Below are 25,403 nucleotides of genomic sequence, written 5' to 3'. Positions count from 1 at the left end.
CATTAGCTTTGGCTCTGCCTTCTCTATTACCATTTATTTCCAATATCTAGCCAAATTACTTTTTAAGGGCTACATTTGTTAGTAATATTGGTTAATAAAAGTTTGCAAACTAGAACTATAGTTACAATATGAAAACCTTTCTGAGATGTAGGACAGTTGATTTCACGCAATGTTTTTTTCATTCACACGCACAGGTCAAATATATTACAGGGCATCTAAATGTTGTTGCCTTTATTTAACTACATTAATACATGAAGCTCTAGACATTTTTCTCAAATTAGCATTGCATTTTACAGCAGTATTTTTGAAAAAAATTGTGCAAAGTTTTTGTAAAAATGAATTAAAATAAATATGATTCATAAGAGAATTTGTTTATTTTCTTTTTCAGGGGTATTTTAACATTAATTATAAAACTGACCATCAGGTGTATGAATGTGAAAGGGACCTTAGATTGTCAACTCCACTGGGACAGGAACTAACATCAATGAAATATATTCTCTGTAAAGCACACAGGGATCAGGAACCTTGGCTCTCCAGCTGTTAAGGAACTACAAGTCCCACAATGCATTTGCCTTTAGACTCCTTCAAAAGGCTCCTTCATTGCATTGTGGGACTTGTAGTTCCTTAACAGCTGGAGAGCCAAGGTTCCTGATCCCTGGAGGATACTGAATATTGGCTGGTGCTATACTGATAAAGAATAGTAAAAAAAAATCCTGCATGATAATGCAAAGCAATATCTTTTAATTGTAACTTGTACACAGGCTAATTTTATTGTAGCTCATTGTTTCCATAGTCTCTCTGTAGATGTGCTGTATATGTATCCAGAACCAGGCTGGGTGATTGAAATTATAGTTTAAAGGGGTTCTGTCATGATTTTTATGATATATTTTTTTATTTGTAAATTACACTGCAAATAATTCACTCTACAATATAACATTTTATTCCTGAACCATCAAGTGTATTTCTTAAATGTAATATTGGTGTGTAGGCAGCCATCTCAGGTCATTTTGCCTGTCCATGTGCTTTCAGAATGGGCCAGCACTTTAGAATTGAACTGCTTTCTAGTAGGCTGTTAATTCTCCTCTCTGTAACTGAATGTGATGCAATTGGACCTGGATTTTACTATTGAGTGCTGTTCTTAGATCTATCAGACAGCTGTTATCTTGTGTTAGGAAGCTGCTATCTCATTACCTTCCTATTGTTCTGTTGTTAGGCTGCTGGGGGGAAAGGGAGGGGGTGATATCACTCCAACTTGAAGTACAGCAGTAAAGAGTGACTGAAGTTTATCAGAACACAAGTCACATGACTTAGGGCAGCTGGAAAACTGACAATATGTCTAGCCCCACGTCAGATTTCAAAATTAAATATAAAAAAATCTGTTTGCTCTTTAGCAAAACTAATTTCAGTGCAGAATTCTGCCGGAGCAGCACTATTAACTGATTTGTTTTGAAAAAAAAAAACATGTTTCCCATGACAGTATCCCTTTAAATGGATACTTACATTAAAAGTTACATATAGGTAATTTTTCGCTGATAGGTCTGCTTTTGTAAGTAATTGTTATCTGAAGTCCCTAAACCTGGCTGTTTTGCCAACCTGACTGTCCCTTCTTAACCTATCTGACTACTGCTGCACAAATATGGCAGCCCCCTCATAGAGGGTAGTAAGAAAGGTAATGTAAAATCATCAGGCAAATATTGTAATGGCAAAATTATAAATATAATTCAAAGACAATGTTATGATGGGTATTAAAAAAGTGGACATGTCACCCAGACACAAAAATCTGTATAATAAAAGTACTTTTCAAATTAAACATGAAATCCAATTTCTATTTTTATTAAAGCATTCATAGCTGTAGTAAGCTCATTTAAAAATCTCAGCTGTCAATCAAATATAGTCTGCTCCTCCTCTATACCTAGGCAAAAATGCAGACCAGACAATTACTTTCACTTTCCATTCAGCACTTCCTACATGCCACTGCTCTCCCCACATTCCCCCGTTCTCTTCACCGTTTAATTGTGTAACCAGTGCATGGGGATGGACATCAGGTCCCCCATCCTGGTACATAAACAAGATTCTGAGATGATGCAAGGCTTGCCTTAATAACATTTTCCACAAAATGGCTCCTGCCTGCTTGCTATAATTATGAATTCCCAGACCAAAGGAAACAAGATTCAAATCATTTATACAGTATAATCAAAGTTTATTGTGCTTGACTAATGTGATAAAATAGTATTCTGAATATTTTTTTTGGGTGACGGATCCCCTTTAATAAAAGACGCTGTGCAGCTCATTTATAAATAGTGAACACATTTTCACCTGGGCAGTTACCCATGGCAGGTTCACAGGTTTGCTTTTCTGTTGGCTCATGAGTGAGATCAAATGCATAAAACAAAACAGATATCTAATGAGCTTTCTGCTTTATATAGACACCTTTGCTTGGGGCTGGTATACGAATCCATGAAAAACGAGTTACTGATGACCTGCGGCCTTTTCATGATCGAATGGAAGAGTGCTTTAAGAGCTTGAAAATCAAAGTTGAGAAGCAGTATGGATTAAGAGAGCTGGTAAGATTGAAATCCTCTTCTTTCATTATTGTATGAAAAATGATTACATTGCCTAGATCAGTCTCCAAACTGCTAAAAGCTACTCGATTATGGTAAAATTGGTAAAATAGAATATGGCAGAGAACATTGAGTTTCTTGGGTATTGGATCCATCACAAATGTATCCCTGAAAAGAACAGTGTACGTTGCAGACGGTGCTTGTGTATCTTGTAATAGAAATGTAAACTAGTCTCACCTTACTTAGCACTTTATCTTCACTGGAAAGAGTGAGATTTTAAAATATTAAATGGTCTGCAGACTATGCCCTGCCTGTACTACAAGTGTAACTTTAGTATAAACAAATGCAGTGGCACTTACAGTAATTCTTCAGTAAGTTAAAGTCATAACCAAGCTAAGAATGAACAATGTACTAACAGTCATAGGGATCACTTTCTGCCTACAATAGTGACAACCTCCTTGTAGCCAAAATAAGCATAATGTAACCCGTAGGAAAAAAAACATTTAACTATATTTGTCATAATACATGTGTTTGGATTATAATTTGGGTTTCCTGCGTTTGTGTGGAAAGGTGTTCTATAGATAAAAAGAAGAACATATATACACTTGTCTCTGTTACACACTATATTACTTTAGTTTGTTGAGTTGTCCCTGTTTGCTTTCCCTCTACAGCCACGCCTTTTCTGTGCACACACCTATCATCATCAGGATGTCTAAAGGCCAGGTGGTCCCCGTACCATCTCCACCTCTGCCCATCCCTTCCCCACAAGTTTGTCTGTGTGCACCCATGCGAAAGATTCTAACTAGCATTTCAAACAGGGACTGGAGCATTGGAGATTTTGCACAGATTGAACAACTATGAACTCTTCTGTGAACCCTCCAGGACCCCAGAAAAAAATTAGATGCGGCATGGGAGGCATGCCACCCCTGAATTCCTACCACCCTAGGCCTGGGCCTTCCCATAAATCCAGGCCTGCCAATCATGAAACCCAGACCAAAGGAAACAAGATTAAAATCATTTATACAGTATAATCAAAGTTTATTGTGCTTGACTAATGTGATAAAATAGTATTGTGAATATTTTTTTTGGGTGACGGATCCCCTTTAATAAAAGACGCTAAGCAGCTCATTTACAAATAGTGAACACATTTTCACATGGGCAGTTACCCATGGCAGGTTCACAGGTTTGCTTTTTTGTTGGCTCATGAGTGAGATCAAATGCATAAAACAAAACAGATATCTAATGAGCTTTCTGCTTTATATAGACATGGGGGGCATGCCATCCCTGAATTCCTACCACCCTAGGCCTGGGCCTTCCCACAAATCCAGTACTGCCAATCATGAAACTTTAAAAAAATGGTTTGACCAATCAGATGTATTCTATATTTGCTCAGTCTCAATTGTTAGTATTTCAATTATTCCACCTAAACATAGAATAAACTAGGTGACAGAAAAAAGCTTATATGGGGAAAAAGTCATACTGAGAAATGAGAGCATGAATAAAAAGCCTGGCATAGACATAGGGGAGTCAGATAATGAAGCAAGAATGAACATTAAGGGGCCAATTCATTAACTTCGAGTGAAGGATTCGAAGTAAAAAAACTTCGAATTTCGAATTGTTTTTTGGGCTACTTCGACCATCGAATGGGCTACTTCGACCTTCGACTACAACTTCGACTTTGAATCAAAGGATTCGAACTAAAAATTGTTCGACCATTTGACCATTCTATAGTCGAAGTACTGTCTCTTTAAGAAAAAATTTTGACCCCCTAGTTCGCCACCTAAAAGCTACCGAACCCAATGTTAGCCTATGGGGAAGGTCCCCATAGGCTCTGCTAAGTTTTTTTGGTCGAAGGATAATCCTTCGATCGTTGGATTAAAATCCTTCGAATCGTTCGTTTCGAAGGATTTAATCGTTCCTTCGATCGTACGATCGAACTATTTGCGCAAAATCCTTCGACTTCGATATTCAAAGTATTTTCATTCCCATTCGAATAACGAGGGTTAATTAACCCTCGATATTCGACCCTTGATGAATTTGCCCCTAATCTGTCTGTTGCTTTTTTCAGACAGGAAATGGGCAGAGCAATTTTGCACGTCGCCTCTTATCTGTCATCAGATGTTCTATGTAAGATTCCCACTTATTGGGGAAAAACGTCTAACATCTGTTATTCAGTCTGCACTGCTCATCGGTTATTTTGCCATTATAGACGTGACGACTTTAATGAGTTACATTAGCGGTACTAAAAAGAAAGCCATTCAGATATAAAAGAATGCCCTTGAAATGAAAGCCATGTTACTGATCTTTTTCTTCAGTCAACGCATGTTAGGAGACAGATGGGCGAGAGGTAATTGGTTTTAGAGATAAAACAAATCTGCCTTGATAAAAAAAAAAAACCCGCCAGACTCAAACTGGGACAGTGTAGATTAGTGAGAACCTAATTCATATCATAGAAGCCAAAACTGCATGAGTAATATATACTCACCACTCGCCCATTATTGTATTAAAAAAAATGTGCAGAAAAAAGGTTTTGCTCAGTACAAAGAATAATTGCCGTGTATTAGCCAGAGGAAAAGGAAAAAAAGGGGAAAAAGTTAAAAATAAAGCATACTGCCCAATACAAAAACAGAGTTCTATAATTCTCAGCTTCTCAATGAGATGAAACCCAAACCTCATGAGCAGAAATCAGCTGCAAATTCATATGTTCTTTCTCTGGCTTTTTTTCTGTATATTCTCTACAATAAAGAACTGATTGTAGTAATAAAGCAGCAACAGTTAAAAGTAGCATAGTGTTAGGGGCAAAGTGGGGGCATTTTGATTAAATATCTCAATTTTATTTTATGCGATTTTTTTGTGTACACAACAGAGTTTCTTTCTTAGCTGTATCTGAAAACATAACGTAAATCATTTTTTTACCTATAAAAATGTGTCTTTTAATGCAGTGTGTCTAATATTAGTACAAAAGGAGACTATAATAGAAACAGTAATATTACAGCATTGTCCACAATCTTAGGTAACATTTGCTGAGTCCTGAAAACAAAGTAAATCCAGAGTTTGCTTTGAGTCTGGCAAACGTTATTGATAACGAGGGCAATTTATTCACAGCTCCATATCTTTCTTAGAAAAAAACAAACCTTTCCATTCTATAAGCAGGTGCCTTTGAGCAGCTCATTATCAGGGGCTTCTCAGTGGACTGGGAATTAGTTTTAGCAGTTCCTCTAAAGATATTTGATATCAGGAAGTGTCAGGAAGTGTCAAGGAGTGTCAGGAAGAACTTAAATAAAACTGGCTTCATTTTCTTGTATAGTGCCAGAAATAAGAGAAACTATACAGAGTTAAGCTTTTTAAATTTGACTGTGGAAAAAAGTTGCAAACTCGATTGAGTTCTTTTCAGGATTGCAAGAATATGTATTACAAGTTAGGTTGCTGGACATTTTTAAATAAATTGATTTAAAAAAATAAAAAGTTGAATAGTTTGAATTTTGAAAATACACATTCTATTGACTTCTATAAAAGCTTTTCAGTTTTTTTCATTGGAATTTTCAAGTTGTTTTTTGAAAATTACAATTTACAAAACTCAAATTTACAAAATTCAAATTTACAATTTACAAAACTTTGCATTTTTTTCTGCTATTTTCTTAAATCTCAAAAAACCCAGATCTTTATTTTAAATAAATTTTCCTTATTGTCTTCATCATTTCTAAGAAACTATGTTATGCAAAATTCTTTCTCTTGGTAGGACGGCTGTGCCAAATCAGGAATATTTTCTAAAACCCTGAGACTGAATGGAATTTTGTATTTAAAAGATTAAGATCGTTATGATTAAAATAGTGAGTAAAATGATGTTTATTCAAGAGCTTGATAGTAAATACAAAGATAGAAACCAAGAGAAGGGACCGCTACTGCTCCGCGTACTCCAGACCAGGTGCTCAGTCGAACAGTGTCCCCACTGCTAACATCCAATAACTCAGAACAGGCAGACGGCACTTCTGGAATAGGTTTATTGGGGTTGCCGCTGTAGAACCTAACGCGTTTCGGGAGTAAATCCCTTAATCATAGGTTCTACAGCGGCAACCCCAATAAACCTATTCCAGAAGTGCTGTCTGCCTGTTCTGAGTTATTTGATAGTAAATACATGCATGCAAATAAATTGTCCTTCCCTTTGCCATTTCTGGCCCTTTATGGCCAGGATCCATACTAAAAGTTATTGGACAGTGGGTTGCTTAAGTATGGGAACCTTAACATGATTTCTATAATTGACTAATTGAAATTGAAACCTCGTATTTGTACAGCTGGATGGCACATTATGTTTATGCTTGTTTTTGCAGCCAGATTTTGATGATGGAAGAGTTGGAAGACCAAGATCCATGCTGAGGTCTTATAGACAAATGTCCATCATTTCTATGTCTTCTGTGGGTTCTGATTGCTGCACACCTGTTAAGCCAGCAAATGAAAGGTTAGTGGCTGTATTCTAACACACTATAAAATAATACATCTCATGATGTCCTTAAATGATAAGTAAGCCATTTATTTTAAAATCCCCTAAAATTATTCTAAACAGCCCCCAGAATAACATACATTTCTCCCTCCATTGGAGCAGAAGCGGTGAACAGACTGAAGTGGCACTTCAGTGATTGGTTACAAGTTTTGGAATTGTGTTTTTGTGTTTTGCACATGGTTTTTTTAGTTAATATTTTGTTTAAGGAGCAATTGTATTAGATTTCCAGTTCCTAAATATGTGTGTCTTTGCTGCTTAGACAATATGGTATTTCATCTTTTAAAAGCAGAAATGGGGCATCTCTAATAAACCCAGGTCTGGGTTTTATGTGATATGGAGTCTCTTGACATCTTCAGTCAGTAAAAACATCAAGTTCCAATGCTGGTAGAGTACAGTGCATGTCCAGAACATGGCCCATAATGCCATTGGTTAATGTGAATCACTTCCTTAATATTGATTATTGATTCTCTTTGATGCATAGTAAGACATTTTATAAATGGCTCTTGACACCAGTAGGGTTTCTGAGAAAAGGTAGAAAATGATTTGAATTTGAAGGATCTGAAATATTTGCAGAAGTCAGTTTTATGATTTGGGTGTTTAGTCTGTAGACCACTGAAAAATCATTTAGGTGTGAATAAGAGGAGTAAGTTGTGTTGCTTTTTTCCTTCTCCAGTAGATGACTCCATTGGATTGAATGCTGATGGATAAAGTTATCCAGTACAGGTTTAGGACCTGTTATCTAAAATTCCTGTTCTTTCGTATAAGGGATATTTCCATAATCTTGAGCTCCATACTTTTGTCTATTAAAGAAATCATTTAAACATTAAATAAAACAACACGATTGTTTTGCCTCCAATAATATTAATTATATCAGGATCCATCAATTTTCTGGATAACAGGTCCTATACTTGTACGTACTAAAAGGGGTAAATATAATGGGTATATAAATTAAATTTCAGTGTCAAAACAGTGCTTGCTATGGTGAGGTTTTCCAGATTGTCATTTGGTATTCATTGCAGCTTTATTGTTAGTTTAAATGCCAACGTATGCTAGGCCTCCAATTTCTTTTGACTTGTGCAAAATTAAAGCACTATTGGTGTTGCCCCTTAAAGGAGAAGTAAACCCCCTGGGCGCAAAACCCCTCCCGCCTCCCGTGTGTTGCCCCCCTCCCTGCTCTGCCCTGGCCTACCTGTCCCCCTGGGCAATTGCCCCTAACTTGTTACTCACCCCTCTGCGCAGGTCCTGTCCACGGAGTTCACAGTCGCCATCTTCTTCCTGCTTTGACCGGCGTCCTCTGGCGCATGCGCAGTAGGAACATTTACGGTACTGATCTACTGCGATTGCACCGAATGTCACAAAGTTTTCCAATTTCGTGACATTCGGCGCATGCGCAGTAGATCCGTACCGGTAAATGTTCCTCCTGCGCATGCGCCAGAAGACGCCGGTCAAAGCAGGAAGAAGACGCGCGCGGGAGAAGATGGCGACTGTGAACTCCGTGGACAGGACCTGTGCAGAGGGGTGAGTAACAAGTTAGGGGCATTTGCCCAGGGGGACTGGTAGGCCAGGGGGGAGGAGGGAGGGGGGGGGCAACACAGGGGAGGGGGGAGGGGTTTTGCACCCAGGGGGTTTCCTTCTCCTTTAAAGACTATTAAGCATTTACTGTATAGTTCTAAAGAAGTTCTCTGCAGCATAAACTTGAAGTGCTCTTACCCTGCATAATATCTTAGGTTGGATTAACATTTTACCTCTTTGATGTCACCTAGCCACGATGTAAAGGTGGGTTTCAATTGTAACATTTGCCTTTTTATGTTGTCTGATAATGGGTGATAGTTTATCAACTGAGCCAGGCATTAAAAAATACATTAGTGGACACGCTTTAGAGAGTTGGGGGTATTTTATAAAAAGGAACAATGGAAAAGATGCCAACCCTGAGAAGCAGAAAATTTACCGGAAGTTGTACAAATAGTTCTTCACTTTAAAGGCATTGCAAGTGTGGAATGACATGCTAGGTGATGCTGTGATAGCAGGAATGTCTTCTTTTTGGACAGGAATAATATCCAAGGCTACAGTTTTCTGAATGCAAGTGCATATTCTTCTAGTAGGAATCTACAGTCAAATATTATGTGGTTTCTGAAGCAGAGATATGCCATATCTATCAGACTGTATTTTGACTTTCTCTAGACAAAATAATTATAGTAGAACAAGCTTATTTCTAAATAAAAATACTACTTTATAATATCATAACATTTTCAGGCAGACTTTAAGAGAAGGTTTATTGATTTTTATATTTTTGGCAACATAAATTTGCTGTATGCAGAGTTTGGCCCTCAGCGCTGCACAATATGTTGACTCTCTAAAAATACATGGTAATAATATCAATAAGAATAAAAGCGAGCAGACTCATCCCAGACCTGTAATCGACCAATATCATTGAATATGCTATGTTTAAACTCCTAGATACTTTCTTAATAAAAAAGGCTCACTGCAGCTGTAGATGTCTTCATGAACTGTTTGAATGAACTCCACCTTCTGTGCATTGCCCAGAAATTCCCATCTGACTCAGACTGTGTTCAGCCTTGCAAAAGTACTGATACTGATATATATTTATGGCACTGCATGTGGAAGAGCTCAGATAACATTATATTAGAAATTAGGAGATACTGTATCTCCTTTAACAGTAAGCCACAAACATCTAAGGTGACACGTGCTTTCAAACAAAGTATCTGAAAGTCACATTCGCTGCTCCTTTTTTTCAAGATTTAGCTATTAGACAGCATTTAACTATTTATTCTTTCACAATATATGAGCGTTGTTCTCATTATTCATTGTTCCCTTGAAACAGCGCTCATAGCTAATTTTGTTTTGTTCCAAGCTGCTTCAGTATTTTCTTACATTAGAGTAAGGTTGGCAAGGGAGTTTTCATACACAAGAATGCAAAAACATTGTAATTTATGTTTGTTTAAGCATTCCCTGCTAATCTATGTTTCCCTATGTGTGCTCATTAAGCCTTTCAGGACAAATAATTCTGTGAGAATTGCAGTGCTTAGGAATTTGAATCCAACGAGGCAACAAGAAAAGTGTTAAGAACAAGCTTGTTACCAATTTAAATAAAAATATGTAGGAAAACACAGTTGGGAATAATTATACATTACAAAGCAATGGAACAGTATCATTAATTGAGCTACATATTTGTTAAATGGATGCAATTGTAGCACAGAGAAAACCATCTATTATGTATGAATGTTCCTTCATTCAACATTAATTGCTCAAAGCTATAATAATTTATATTGGCTTTTGGCAAAAAAAAATGTCCACATGGTGGAGAAACCAGAGAAATAATCATACAAAAAATGCTACACTGTCAAATATATTTTATTTAAAAAAAGAACTTTGACATTGAACAAGGCATAGAATTGGTCAACCATCAAGATCTATTTGTCACAATAACAGTTATAAAGCCTCTGTTTTGATTGGGGTACTTCTTGCTGTGAGGCTAATAGTAAAATGAATCTTAATATGGCATTAGTCATTTGAAAATATCAGAAATCGGAATTTACTAAATTGGTCTAAAATTGGTCTTTTGCTAGAGAACACGATTTCATAATAACAGAAGGATCTAAACCTACCTCATCCCCACAACTGTCTTTATTTCAGCCATCTAATTGAGACACTGTCACAGTAGTGCTGAATGTGGCAGAACTGTTTAATAAAATGTAATTATTGCTGTCTAGAAAATGACACACAATTAGCCAAGTATGACTGTTGGAAGATCAGCATGATGGACACTGACTCTGATGTACTGAAGGATCATAGTGGTTCAAGTTTAATATAACTAATTATGAGCGAATCTTTCCCATTTCACTTCTCCGAAAAATTAGCAAAACTGCTGAAAAATCTACAAAACGCAATGAAGTCAATAGGCGGCAATTTTTTTTTACGCACTCAACTTTTTTTCTCACTAGATTAAAGCAAAGGGATATTTTTTCTTGAGGGGACTTTTTTGTTTTGGCAACTTTTTTGTCTTGGCGGCATTTTGTCCAAATACATTGGACAATGGGCATTATTTTTCTCAAGTTATTTCTCATTCAAAATGCATTAAAGTCATTTTTTTTGTGTCAACTTTTTGCCGCAGTTTTGCAAAAACATCTGCAGACAGCGAAATGCAGAAATTCCCTGCGAATCCATGTCTGGCGAAAACATGTGCTCATCTCTACGTATAATATATAAAAAGGAAATTACATTGTGATACAAAAATATCCTAAATAGTTAAAAGCAAAACTGGCCCATTTGGCTTTGCTGAAAAATTCTCCAAATGGCAAGAATTTGCCAGAATTTCATCCAAATGCATTGGAATTAATGGCAGAGCAAGAAAACACATGTTATCTCCTGGCAAACCTAAGAGCATGCAGAAATCATATCCAGAAAACCGTTATCCAAAAACCCCTGAATTACGGCATCTCTCATAGACTTCATTTTAATTAAATAATTCAAAATTAAAAAAAAAAGTTCACTTTAATTAATCCCTCAGTATTAATAAAACAATACATTGTGCTTGATCCCAACTAAGATTAATCTTTATTGGAGGCAAAACAATCCTATTGGGTGTTTATAATACTTTTGACAGTTTTAAGGCAGGAAGATCCAAATTACAGGAAGACCATTTATCTGGAAAACCCCAGGTCCCAAGAATTCTGGATGACAGGTCCCATACCTGTAATGCTATTGATTTCTTATATGTGCAATTTTTTTTTAGCACAACCCCCCCCCCATTTATTCTCGGTGACAAAATACATTAGGGAAATTCTAGAGCTCCCCCTGCCTCCAGCCATGGCCAGGCTGTCAGGGTGTATCTACAAAATGTATGTAACTGAATCTAGGCATGTAGTTGAGCCACTGACCTTAGCAGAGACAATGAAAAAGCAATAAACAGGGGCTGCTCAGGAGAGGCAACGTCAGAGAAGGTAATTTTAATACATAAAGAAAATAAAAGAATAAAGAATGAAATATTGGAAAAATATTTTGAAGGAAGATCATAAATTAAATATTTGTCTATAATTGTCCTTTAAATTGCATTTTTAATATGATTCAAATATTAAGTGAACAAGATATGAAATTGAATGTACATCTCTAAGAATTACGTTTTTTGTTTTTTTTTTGTACTGAAAGTAAAGGAGTTTATTTATTTGTTTTACTTTTTTTCCCTCTAGCTTTGATCTTGATGTGCCAACGCCCAAGGCCAAACATCAAGAAACAGAAGCACATTCATTGCAAGGAACTGCTGAGCCGGAGGTTAAATTAAGGAGATCACGGAAAAAAAATAAAAGAAGCAGTGTTGTGTTTACAGAGGAGATATCAGGTCCTGAATCTTCCCTGTCAGAGTCCAAACGTGTGAGTAACATTGCAACGGCTGCAAGTAATTTCTTTATTCCACACATTTATTACTTTTCCAACTAAGGGCAGCATGTATCGACTAAAACAGCAATAATATTAATTGAAATGCAATTCTATGAACTGGCAGATTCATGAAATAGTGAAAACAAATAATAATATTGTGTTCTGCAGCCAAAAAATGATGTGCTAATAATGGTGAAATGATGACAAAGAACACAATGCTCATTGGATTTATAGCTATAGTGACCACTAGCAACCAATAAGAATGTAGCATGTGCTGGATGGTTGGCTGATGGGTTACTGTAGTGTGTTAGAACTGGAGCAAACTTAGGGGCAGATTTACTAAGCTCGAGTGAATTTTCGAAGTCCAAAAAGTTTGAATTTATTTCAAATTAGATTCGATAGTCCAAGTACTGTCTTTTTAAAAATGCTTCGATTTCAATACTTCGCCAAATTAAAGCTACCGAATTGCTATATGGCCTATGGGGACCTTCCAATGTATTTTTTAAAGTTTTTGGCATCGAATAAAAATCCTGCGATCAATCGCTAAAAATCGTTCGAATTGTTCGATTCAAAGGATTTAATCGTTTAATCGAAGGATTTAATCGTTTGATCGAAGGATTTAATCGTTTTTTATTTGATCGATTGAATGCTATTTTAGCGCTAAATCCTTCAAATTCGATATTCGAATTCGAAGGATTTCAATTCGATGTTCGAATTTCGAGGGTTTTAACCCCTCGAAATTCGACCCTTGATAAATCTGCCCCAAGTATGTTACTTCACTACCCATAAAAAGACAACCATGTAAGTTTCAATTCCCTTCCATGGTTTAATCAATGCCCGAGGGAGTCATTTACTAACAATGGGTTTTTAATATCTTCCACAAATCTCTTCAAATTTTGAGATTCATGAAGTGTAAAAATCTGAAAACCATTAATACAAAAATTTGACAGGTAAAAGTTGTCAAGCTCCTATAGAAGTCACTGGGAGCTGCTCTGATCTTTTTCAGCCGCTCTAACTCAATTTGGACTTTTAGAGGTTTTCATCTATTTTTTTTTTCTAGGAAAACCCCAAATTTTTAGAGGTTTTCGAGGTGTCCAGATATTTTAGCACATCGTTCATCGTATTTTTCTGTTCGTACTTTTTACATTTGGATTTTTTAATAAATCTAAAACATTCTTAGTTTTAGGTTGTTTATTACTAAAATACAAATTTATCAATTTTTTTTATTAAACAAAGCTCAACCAAACTCCCATCCACGATTTTACCTTATTTATCAATAAAATAACTAGAAAAAGTCGGGTTGAAGAAAACGCAATAAGATCCAGCAAATCTCAAATCGTACTAATTTTTCACACTTTACACCCGAATCATTACATTTTATCAGGTTATCACCCGAAAACCCTGATTTTTTTAAATTATCGGGCTAAACCCTGCACTGACCACAATATCTTCAATTTTGGATAGGGACATCTCACATTGACTTATACAGGAAATATAACCCGACTGTTGATGAATAGGCCCCTTATTGTTGTTTGTTATGCTTATTTGCATGCCAATATACCTGGTTTAAATACTGCATTTGCATAGTTTTTTTGGGGGTGGTGTTTACAGGGTCAGTTAGTCCAGGAATTAGTATGATTGGTTGCATTCATGTAAAGAGGTGAAATATATTTTGGATACAGTTAATTAGTATGATTGGTTGCATTCATGTAAAGAGGTGAAACATATTTTGCATTTACTTTGGTATAATTTTGACTTTAGTCAGAAGGTGACAGCAATCACTAAGGGGCACATTTACTATTGGTCGAATATCAAGGGTTAATTAACCCTCAATATTCGACCATCGAAGTAAAATCCTTCGACTTCGAATATCGAAGTCGAAGGATTTACCGCAATTCGTTCGTTCGAACGATCGTAGGAAAAATCTAACGATTAAATCCTTCGAAACGAACGATTGGAAGGATTTTAATCCATCGATTGAATGACTTTCCTTCGATCAGAAATTGTCTAGAAATGGGGACCTTCCCCATAGGCTAACATTGTACCTCGATAGGTTTTAGGTGGCGAAGTAGGTGGTCGAAGTTTTTTTTAAAGAGACAGTACTTCGACTATCGAATGGTCGAATAGTCAAACGATTTTTAGTTCGAATCATACGATTCGAAGTCGAAGTCGTAGTCGAAGGTCGAAGTAGCCAAAAAAAAAACCTCGAAATTCAAAGTTTTTTTTATTCTAATCATTCACTCGAGCTTAGTAAATGTGCCCCTAAGTCTGGGCCTTGGTTAGGAATCCCTTGAAGTTTCTAATGAAGGTATAATAAAAACTATTTTTAAAATTAAACATGAAACCCAAATTATTTTGTTTTTTATTAAAACATCAATGCCTGTACCTGTTATAAACTCTTAGCTATCAATCATGTATTGCCTGTCCCTACTCTATGCCTTAAGATTTAAAAAATTTATATAGTGAAGCTTATTTTGCTTTACTTACATCATAAGATAGGATTTAAAATTATTTCTTAGGGTGACAGGTCCCCTTTGATAACATAGACTATTTAAACCCTCTGAATATAAAGGGTTTGTACTTTGTCCCTTTCTAAGAGGGAAGCTTCATGTACATGTTTTAAGATCTGGAAATAAATCTGCTTTCTTGCTTGTTGAATTTTAAACAAATTGATGGGAGATGAGCAGTGAATTTCCTTGAAGTAGCAGAAATCATGTTAGGCTCGCAGACACAAGCAAATACACCAATGTAATTGCATTACCCCTAAGCAAACATATAATTTATGTCTAAAGATTTGGAAATCTATGCTATAAATATAATTGATGTTTCGCTCTAGCGTTAGACTGAAAGTAACATTTACTGCTGTTTCATGCAGGTTATATTTAATGAAAGATTTGTTTATTTGGGGAATAAAGGCACTCTGTTGCTTTTTACATTCAAAGCTTGGTTCACTTTGTAAAATCCCAGTGGGAATATTTTTCAATATCTTTTTCCACTTCAACTCTGGACTGTTGCTAAGTTTTATCTGATATTGTTAAAGAGAAATAATAACTTGTCTGTTTTCCCTAAAAAGTATAGTACCTGTATGAAACATGGAACTCTCTTTCAGAGAGGACTTGATTTAATTTCAAGTCTATTATTTGCATGTTCCTCATGCTGCACTACGTTGATTGTAAGCTCTTTGGGCCATTGACAAATTTTACCTTAACATAGAGATCCGAGCATGTCATACTGTGGAAATCTTAACTCCTTTATATTCTGCATTGGGCTCCTTCAAAAGTCAGCTACCTTGTATATATATGTAAAGCTAGTAATACACAGTTCCTCCACACAGCTGCTCATTGGCCCTGGAATGGGTCCCTTGGTAGGGTCTGCCCTAATGCGTTATTGATGTTATTTTCTCCTTGCAAGTCTGTGTAGGTCCCACTATGATGCAAACATTGCCAATGTGTAGAAGAACAGGGGCCCTTTGAATTCTGGAGATAAGTTCTTCACCTAAGTGTCAGTTTCTTTAGAGTTCCTTTGTTTTTCCATGGCCTAAATAGGTCACACATTTTTTATTATTATTATTATTATTATTTATCTCTAGAACTTTCCAAGTTCTGGGTGGTGTTACACCATTCTACTGTTGCAACTGCTTAGTCTAAACTCCATATAGGGTTGTCATTTTAGTGCCTCCTATAGATGAGTAGATTTATAAATGAATTAACCAACACAAGATGTTTATTCTAAAAAGTCCCACTTTATGGACCACAAAGGGTTGACATTTATTGAAAACTTAGCTTGGTTTGCTGTATTGGGGGTGTTGCCATGATGTTAGTATTACCTTCATCTAAGACTCAGCTCCCGATTTGTTTCATTGCATCTGGTAAAATGCTTACTCAAGTAAATCAATACCAGCAGGTTTTGTTTTTCTTCTTATCTATCTATCTATCTATCTATCTATCTATCTATCTATCTATCTATCTATCTATCTATCTATCTATCTATCTATCTATCTATCATCTATCTATCTATCTATCTATCTATCTATCTCTCTCTCTCTCTCTCTCTCTCTATCTATCTATCTATCTATCTATCTATCTATAATATAAATGTATATGATATGTGTCTGTAAAAATCTGTGTGTCAATATCACTTTTAGGTTATAAAACCATTCTTCCTTCTACCCTTAGCATCTAAACATTGTTAGTCAGTTTGTAGATTTAAACATGCTTCTTAATCTCTGCAATGGAAAAAGTCTGTGTGGCTTGGCCATAATCAGTTTCAAGCAGACAATTTATGGAGCATGCAACCATTGTTCCCTAACCAAAATATCACAGTTGCCATACTATTCTGTATAATGGGACAAAACATTACTAATATCAACTATTTAAAAACTTTTTCAACTTTTTTCCATATATCTCCACAACTAGTAGTAGGAACTAGGGGTAGGCAAAAGTGGCAGCAGCCTAGGGCACAGTGATAGGGGGGTGCTGGGCAGCTACCTCTAAAATTGTCCTACCCCTAGTCCACACTCCTCGGTCTTCCTTCCCTCCTGTGACCCTCCCCTCCATCGCTGTCTCCTCCCTAACTCACTCAACCTTCCCTCCCCTCAGTCACTCTCCCCTCCTTGGTCGCTTTCCCCTTCCCTCCTCTCCGTCTCTCAACCCTCCCCTCTCTTCTCTCTCAGTCGGTCTGGCACCCTCCCTCCTCTCTCAGTTGTGGTGGCTGGCTCCCTCCCTCCTCTAAATTACCTGCTTCCACTCTCTTAGTCCGCCTGGCTCCATCCCTCCTCTCTATTCCCTCCCTCATCTCTCAGTCATGCCGGCCGGCTCCCTTCCTCCTCTTCGTTGCTCTCACCTCTCTCTCTCAGACGCACGAGGGGGGGGTAAGGAGTTGTCCGACTGGGTTGCCTAGGGCCCTGACCAGCGGCCTAATGAAGACAAAATTATATAATTATCTCTATATGCTGTGAATCAGCATTCCCATTGGTCGATTCTTTTGCATTTGTAATGACGTTTTTGATCAGTAGAATTCTTGTTGGTGAATTTCCTTGCATCTATAATTACAGTTTTTTGGCAACTTCTATAGAAAACTAGGGGGCACCGTGGTGCAGCACTACGGTTGGGTTTACAACCCCTTTAATTGAAATTTTATAAGAAATACACATGATATGAATATAAGGCTACCTAAAATAAATAGTAAACAAATTAAGAGACCTTCAAAATATTATAATAACTACAAAATGATACAACTTTTTGAAAAAAAATACAAAAATTTACATATACAACTTTCTGTTATGAAAATGTATGAAGACATCTGTATTTGGAATGGTGGCAATCTGATGCACTTTTTGAACAGTTTTGCTGCTGATTTCCCAGAGGTTCCATGTCAGACAGCATAGTAATTTTTCAGGTATTTTAGGATCATAAAGGTTTTAAGTAGTAAAAGATTTATAAGAAAATTGCTCCTCAAGGAAGCATCTTCCCCCATAAAAGCTTTACCACATTCATAATTATTTCTATGAGAGCTTTCCAGTTTATTGTAATTGCACCTTCCTACTGACTCCAAATCATTTGCCATTTCAAAGATTTTTCAGCTGTTCCATGATTTTTTCGGCAAACAAAATACAGCAGTTTTCCACATCCCTAAATAACCATGTAGGCATATCCAGAGCCTGGTAAAATATTTTCAGTCCCTTGACCCATTCTCTCATTTTACTGATCGACTGAAAATAAAATCTTATTTGTTAATCAGCAACCAAGGTGATGTGCAATATGGGCACAAAAAATGGAGAGACTGAAAGTAGAATCGTATTTGTTAATATTACTCTTCTCAGTTGGTTTAATTTCTGCATGCAGTTCTCTCAGCAGCTTGATTAGCAAAATTTCAGGTCCAAATTAGTAAGCCAAAAATTATTGTTTTATTTGCTTTCATTACAATCCTATGCTAATTTTTGCTGTGTCAAGAGCGCATGCGGTTCCCTTTGGAGTTAAACGAGCGCATCCACAAGGCTCAAGCATAGGTTTTTCAGCATTTAACTGGTCTTGATTATTTTGCCTTCTCCTGCCATCTGGTGGCCCAATATAAGATGAATAGTAAAGTAAAAGAGAAAATAAATTAAAGTTATTCAGATATATCATCGTAAACAGTCCCTGGGCTTCTAAGAGCCCCAAAGCTGTCCTAAAAATCACTTTATGGCAGTGATAGTATTGCGTAGAAAGTCAAATTTTGTTTATTTAGTACATGATGACAGCGGCAATTGAAAGTGATGCAACTGAGCCTGCATTTGACAGTTCCTTTTTAATATCATTGAAATATGATCATAATGCCAAGGGGCAGCAAACTCAGTGCATACAAATCAAGGCATTATGACAGTACACATGTAGCAGGATTGGAGCAACAAGACAATCTATATACAGGTATGGGAACTGTTATCCAGAATGCTTGGGACCAGGCGTTTTCCTGATAAGGGATATTTTTTAAAAAATAAAAACTACAGATGAAGCCATCCGGATTTCACATTTTGTTGCACCTTGTCCAGACACCCATTTCTGTGCTTAATCCTGCCTCTAGATGGTGGTAGAGTGCAATTTTGTTCAGTATATTTGTCTGATGGACTAAGGCCATTGCACGGTAGCACCATCTAGAGGCAGGATTTAGCATTAAAAAATGATAGTGCAACAAAATGTGAAATCCCCAAAAGTTTCATCTGTATTTCCTTTTTTTTCTCTGTAATAAAACGGCAGCTTGTACTTGATGGTAACTAAGCTGCATGAATCCATATTGTTGGCAAAACAATCCTATTGGGTTTATTTCATGTTTTAAAGAGATTCCGACTCTAGAAAATTAGTTTTTTTATATCCGTCATAACATTATCTTTGAATGCTATTTATACTTTTGCCATAAAAGTATTTGCCTGATGCTTTTACATGACCTTTCTTACCCCCATGTTCCTCTATGAGGGCACTGCCATTTGTGCAGCAGGAGTCTGTTAGCATTAGAAACTCTAACTAACAGGCTGAGATGGGACAGTCAGGTTGGCAAACCGGTCAGGTTTAGGAACTTCAAGTAATAATTACTTAGAAAAGCAGACCTATCAGCAAAAATAACGATCAACATGACCTATATGTAACCTTTAATGTAGATTAATATTTAAAAGAAAATGTTTAGTATCAGTATCACTTTAATGATTTTAGCAGACTTAAGGTACGGTGATCAAAATAACTAAAAACATCCCTTATCTGGAAAACCTTGGGTCCAGACAATAGATTCAATACCTGTAAATTAATTAAAATCACGTCAACTCTCATACCACATAGAACATTGACTTTGGGGACATCAAGAGATTGCTACATAGTTATGAAAAGGTATTGGGGAGCTATTAGAAAGCCATTTCAAACTAAGATAAACATTGTTTTTATACTGAGAAAATGATACATGAAATAAATGAGGCAGAGGGTTTGGCATGTAACCCAACATATTAGTAATATCAATTAGTTCATGCAAAGGGTTCCTTCTTGGCCTTAAAACATGAAATTAGAGAAAAACAGATATACGAGATTATGGGAAAAGATTATAGGAATGGTTGCCGGGTACTTACAGATTTTTGTGTCTGCAGAAGCCCAAGAAAATGTCCATTTTAACTGTAACCTTGGTGATATGATCTGTCAGTTTGCCAGGCAGCGTCAATTAGTTTCTCAAGCTGTTCCTTTCTTACTCCTCCCTATTTGGTTTTTGTTGTTCACTTACGGTATATGTTTTGCAATATTGAAGCCAGCATTGATTTGTCATTGGATGCTGGTTTCAAGTTGTTCTGTTCAATTAAATTGCCTTTTAATATTCAGGTCACAGGCAAGTAGCAGAATTTGGGCTCGAAAAACAATGGAATTTGTTTTCCTTTTTTTGCCCATATTAGATTAACCCAATTTGTCACAGAGAAGTGTTTATTCTTATTAGTTAGTTTAAAGGGGAGATGTCACTCTAAATAATAATTAGAAATTATTTTGTATCCTTTTAGTTGATCAAAATAAACTATACTTACTCTATATAAATTATTTAAATGATGTTCTCTAGCAGGCAGCCACCATTTTGTGGACACTGTTATTAAGACAAGCTTTGCATTACCCCAAAATCTTGTGTATACACCAGAGTGGGGGACCCCTACCCATGCCTTTGCACTGGCTACACAATCAAATAGTGCAAGGATCGAGGGGGAATGAGAGTGCAGTGACATTTAGGAAGTGTTGAATGAAAAGTAATTTACTGTAAAAAAAAAAAAAGTAATTTAATCTGAGGTATGGAAGCAGAGCAGGCAACATATGATTGACAGCTCAGATTTTTAAATACATATTTAAATTTAATGGGTATGAATGTTTTAAGATTAAAAAATATGTTTTGGGCTCATGTTTAATTTGCAAACTTTTATTACCGGTATACAGATTATTATGTCTGGGTGATAGGTCCTCTTCAAGCTATATATTTTAATATATATTTGTTATGTTATCTTAAAGGAAGACTATACCCCCAGAATGAATACGTAAGCAACAGATAGTTTATATCAAATTAAGTGGCATATTAAAGAATCTTACCAAACTGGTCTATATATGTAAGTAAATATTGCCCTTTTACATCTCTTGCCTTGAACCACCATTTCGTGACTCTATCTGTGCAGCCTCAGAGATCACCTGACCAGAAATACTTCAACTCTAACTGTAACAGGAAGAAGTGAGGAAGCAAAAGACACAACTCTGTCTGTTAATTGGCTCATGTGACCTAACATGTGGTTTGTTTGTGTGCACAGTGAATCCTACAATCCGAGGGGGCGGCCCTTATTTTTTAAAATGGCAATTTTCTATTTATGATTACCCAATGGCACATACTACTAAAAAAGTATATGATTATGAAAATGGTTTAATTACATGAAGCAGGGTTTTACACTTGAGCTGTTTTATGCAATATCTTTTTATAGAGACCTACATTGTTCGGGGTATAGTTTTCCTTTAATAAACATAATTGCCACAGAATGCATATAATGCTGAAATCATATGACAGGTATAGGGAAATTAGTACAGAGTCGCAGAACAAAAAACAAATTTGAGGAAAAGGCCCTTTATAAAGCAGAGTAGTTAGCAGGGTGATGTAAGTTAAGCATAACTCCCAACATTTTGGAAATAAAAAGAGGGACAAAAAAGTTGGCACCGTAGCGTGACAAATTTTTTTGACCACACCCATTTTCGTGGCCACGCCCTCAATTACCATGTTCATTTTACAAAATTTGGCAGGTTATGAAAGTTTGAACATATTTCTGTGTTTTTTTTCCAGTTATTACAGTTTTGCTAATGAAGGTGAATTGCCCTTTAAGCTAACTTTTCCCAAGGGACCTGTTATCTTATATCGTTACAATTACTTATTTGCTTATTTAGAAATTGTTACAAAATTATCTTATCTCCTGCTTTGGCTGTTCTGGGCTCTTTCCCAAAAGCCAATTAAGTTAGAAACTTTGTTTCTGTTTCTGGCTGTTCAGTGCAGAGAAAAACGGGACATTCCAGTACAAATGAGGGACTGTGGGTTGAGCTGTGAAAAGAGGGACTGTCCCTCTAAAGACAGTTGGGAGGTATTTGTTAAGGGAGACATTTTGTATAACACTCATCTTCTAGTTTAATAACCCCCTTCCTTACAATATGCAATTATGCAGAAAATGTTTTGAAAGCATTTTACCTCTTAAAATGTTATTATATCAGAACTGTAGCTGTGGGTCAGAGGCAATTAGGGCTGGGAGGTGATCAAGGCTACTGTCAGGGAGACAGTTAGGGCTGTGGATAGCAAGGAGGGGCATTAAAGCGATTGTAACATGATAGAGCAGTCAGCTGTCTAAGTGGATGCAGTCTAGCTTCTGCCTTGTAAGTGTTGGTGTCACCTGATGGATACATAGAGGAGCGCTGGACAGGAAGTTTGTGAAAGGGGTGGTTTGAGTTTTCTGTCTTTATCATCTATATTTGAAATAAATATAAAAATGGATGCATAGTGTTGAGGGTTCCTCTGCATCAATAGGTGTGTCTACACTCGATTGGGAACAGGCGCAGGAGGGACTGAGCATTACTGAGTGCAACAATACTGCTAAGAGCGTGTTTTTAGTGAATGAGGTTTATGTGCAACTCACTGTGGAAAATGCACTTGAACACAACTGTAAAGGCAAAAATGAACCCTATCGTCTGTACTGCCAAAAATGCTCCCATTTGCCAGCTAGTGGTAGAGAATAGCACCTAAGCAGGAGAATAGACAGGGAAGCTGTGTCCTGTATGTAGGGGAAGCTACTGTATGTATACTTGTCTCGTCTCTGTGTTGTTTTGTGCAAGTAGGAGGAGAGGGCGGAGTCCCCACCTCTGTGAGCTGACAGGAAGAAAGGGCTGCACAGGAAGTGCTGTGAGACACAAGCAGCAGAGTGAAAACACAGTGCTGCAAGCTCCCAGAGATTTCTCTGTGTGTGTGAAAAGTCCGTAGGGAACCCCAGTGTCAGAAAAGTGTGCTCTATTTAGGGTGTAGAAGGAAAGGGGGGTCCTTATCAGTAGGCAACTCAAAGCATGCTCTTCTAAGAGCAGGGAAAGCCAAAGGGAGTCCTTCTCAGCACACCCCCCAACTGTCCCGTTTTCAGTGGAACAGTCACGCTTTTGACAGCTCAACCCACAGTCCCTCTTTTGTACTGGAAAGTCCCGATTTTCTCTGCACTGAACAGCTAAAAAAAAAGATACAATGTTTCTAACTTAATTGGCTTTTGGCAGAAAGCCCAGAACAGCCACGAGGTGCAGATAAGATACCTTTGTAACAACTTTGAGATAAGCAAATAAGTAATTGTAATAATATAAGATATCTCTTGGGATAAGTTAGGCTCACAGCAATTCACCTTCATTGGCAAAACTGTAATAACTGGAAAAAAAACACAGAAATATGTTCAAACTTTCATAGCCTGCCAAATTTTATTTTTTTCGCTCTTTTTCGCTCTTTCTATTTCCAAAATATTGGGAGGTATGTTCTCAGGACTGCCACATAAATGGGGATCACCCCTCCCAGCAGCTCAGAGATAAAACCATCTGACATATTATGTAAAGTTGCTTCTGGCTGGCAGGCTGTACACATCACGGTTATTTAAAGCTGCAATGTGCTACGAATAAACCCCATCAAACTTTCCTCTGTGTGTGTGATTGCAGAATCAGGGAAATTCACAGGGAGGGGAATCACCGTCAAAATCATGACAGGGTCCTTCAGTTGTCATGTATATTTTTCAGTGGTTTGATTGGATTTCTTTCCATGTTACAGTTATCAAGAAAACATGAATTTATGAGTGACACCAACCTATCAGAACATGGGGGAAATCAACAAGCTCCTTCTGTCCTTAAGCAAATGAGCTTCGCAAGCCGTTCCATGCCCACCATACCAGGTATAGTGATGATGAACTGTCATTTATTTTATTGATTTTCTAGGTGAAATACATGCATTCATTAATGTGTGGGTGGCATTCAAGTAGTACTTCTTCAGGAAAAGACTGCAATTGAAAACATGTATTTAAATTGATGCAGGTTTGAGTTGCTTTTTTATACACAGATTAGTAAAACCATTTAAGGCACTTCTTTTTACTTTCTAAAGACTCCCTCCTACAGTTTCCCACTTCTGTTTATTATCCTTGTTGTGCACTTTTGCTGTTTCATGCAGCTGACCACAGTGGCCGTAACTTGCTGGGCCCCCCAAAAAATCTTCAGTGGGACCCGGCACACAAAGATGCCTACCCAGAACCAACTGCCCGCCCACTCCCTGCCCCTGCTGGTATCCCTTGCCCTCCTGCTTCCCCGCTCCCTGGCTACAGGTAGAAGAGCAGGGATGGGCGAATTTTTTTGCCTTCTTTCGCCACAGAAATGACGCCCATAGACTAGTATGGCGTTGTGCGACAAAATAAAGACGTGCGTCAAAAAATTTCGTCACGCGACAAAAGTTTTTCTGACGCCAGACTTTAATGTGTGTCGGCGAATTTTTGGCAAAACGAAATGGGTCAAATTCGCCCATCCCTATAGAATGGGGAAGGGGGGGGGGGATTTCTTTGCTCTTAAACAGTTATAGAGAAAGTACACCCTTGTGGTCCAGGGCCCCCTGTTCCCCTGCCCTCCCCTCGCAACGTAACCACAGGATCTGCTTCCTCTATAGTTATGTCAGTTGCTGACTGAACAAAGCTAATAACTGATTGGTTGATATGAATTACTTCCCAGATGCAACTTTGCCTAGTGTTTGTAAATGAACCACAGTGGGTCTTATTTTCCAGTTCAGTAACCATAGCAACTCATCAAAAATTTGCTATTAATATTCTTTCCTGCAGTAGACCAATCACATCTAATGGCTTACAGGTTGTGGCTTATTGTAGTGTGCAAATTGGGCCAGTATTAGTAACTAAGTTTCAAATCATCTACAAAGGATTTGTTTCATGTGAAGGATATTTGCTAGTATGTCATACATTATTACAGGTTGGGGAGTCACATTATTTCTTCAATGTTTATGATTTTTTTTTTCAGCCTTAACATTGTCAGTTGCTAATGGTCCATCCTCAGAAGAGCAGAGTCCGTCTCAGAGGATGAGTCAACAAAACTTGTTTTCAGGTGGAGAGGGAGATAAGAGAACACTGAAGAAAAACAAAGTGAATCAGTTCTTCAAAACAATGGTAAATACTACAGAAATGTCAACCATTCTCTACCCAAGATGCATACGTTAGAAAATTAGGATAGCACACACATTTGCAAACGTGTTTGAATTAAAGTGCTTTTATTGTGATCTCAAACACAACGTTTCGGAGGCACAACCTCCTTTATCAAGTGTTCTCAAACGTGTAAATCAATCCATAGGTATATGATTTACACGTTTGAGAACACTTGATAAAGGAGGTTGTGCCTCCGAAACGTTGTGTTTGAGATCACAATTAAAGCACT

General features: G+C 37.1%; 1 protein-coding gene across 2 annotated transcripts in view; it reads left to right on the top strand.

Moving 5' to 3' along the window:
* Positions 1-25,403, top strand: part of dock2.L (dedicator of cytokinesis 2 L homeolog) — a 313,170-nt gene that overhangs the window by 284,559 nt on the left and 3,208 nt on the right. Inside the window, exons 47-51 of one of the 2 annotated variants that reach the window (XM_018252117.2) lie at positions 2,427-2,564; positions 6,890-7,017; positions 12,267-12,447; positions 23,752-23,872; positions 24,993-25,138. In XM_018252117.2, coding sequence (XP_018107606.1) covers positions 2,427-2,564; positions 6,890-7,017; positions 12,267-12,447; positions 23,752-23,872; positions 24,993-25,138 — 714 coding nt within the window. Of the gene's footprint in view, positions 1-2,426; positions 2,565-3,232; positions 3,566-6,889; positions 7,018-12,266; positions 12,448-23,751; positions 23,873-24,992; positions 25,139-25,403 lie in introns of those variants that run through there. The other variant, XM_041586149.1, reaches the window with a different exon arrangement.

Source organism: Xenopus laevis, chromosome 3L (assembly GCF_017654675.1).
Source record: "Xenopus laevis strain J_2021 chromosome 3L, Xenopus_laevis_v10.1, whole genome shotgun sequence".
NCBI lineage: Eukaryota > Metazoa > Chordata > Amphibia > Anura > Pipidae > Xenopus > Xenopus laevis.
The sequence above is the reverse complement of the archived record's forward strand: the minus strand, read 5'-3'. Positions and strand labels throughout refer to the sequence as shown.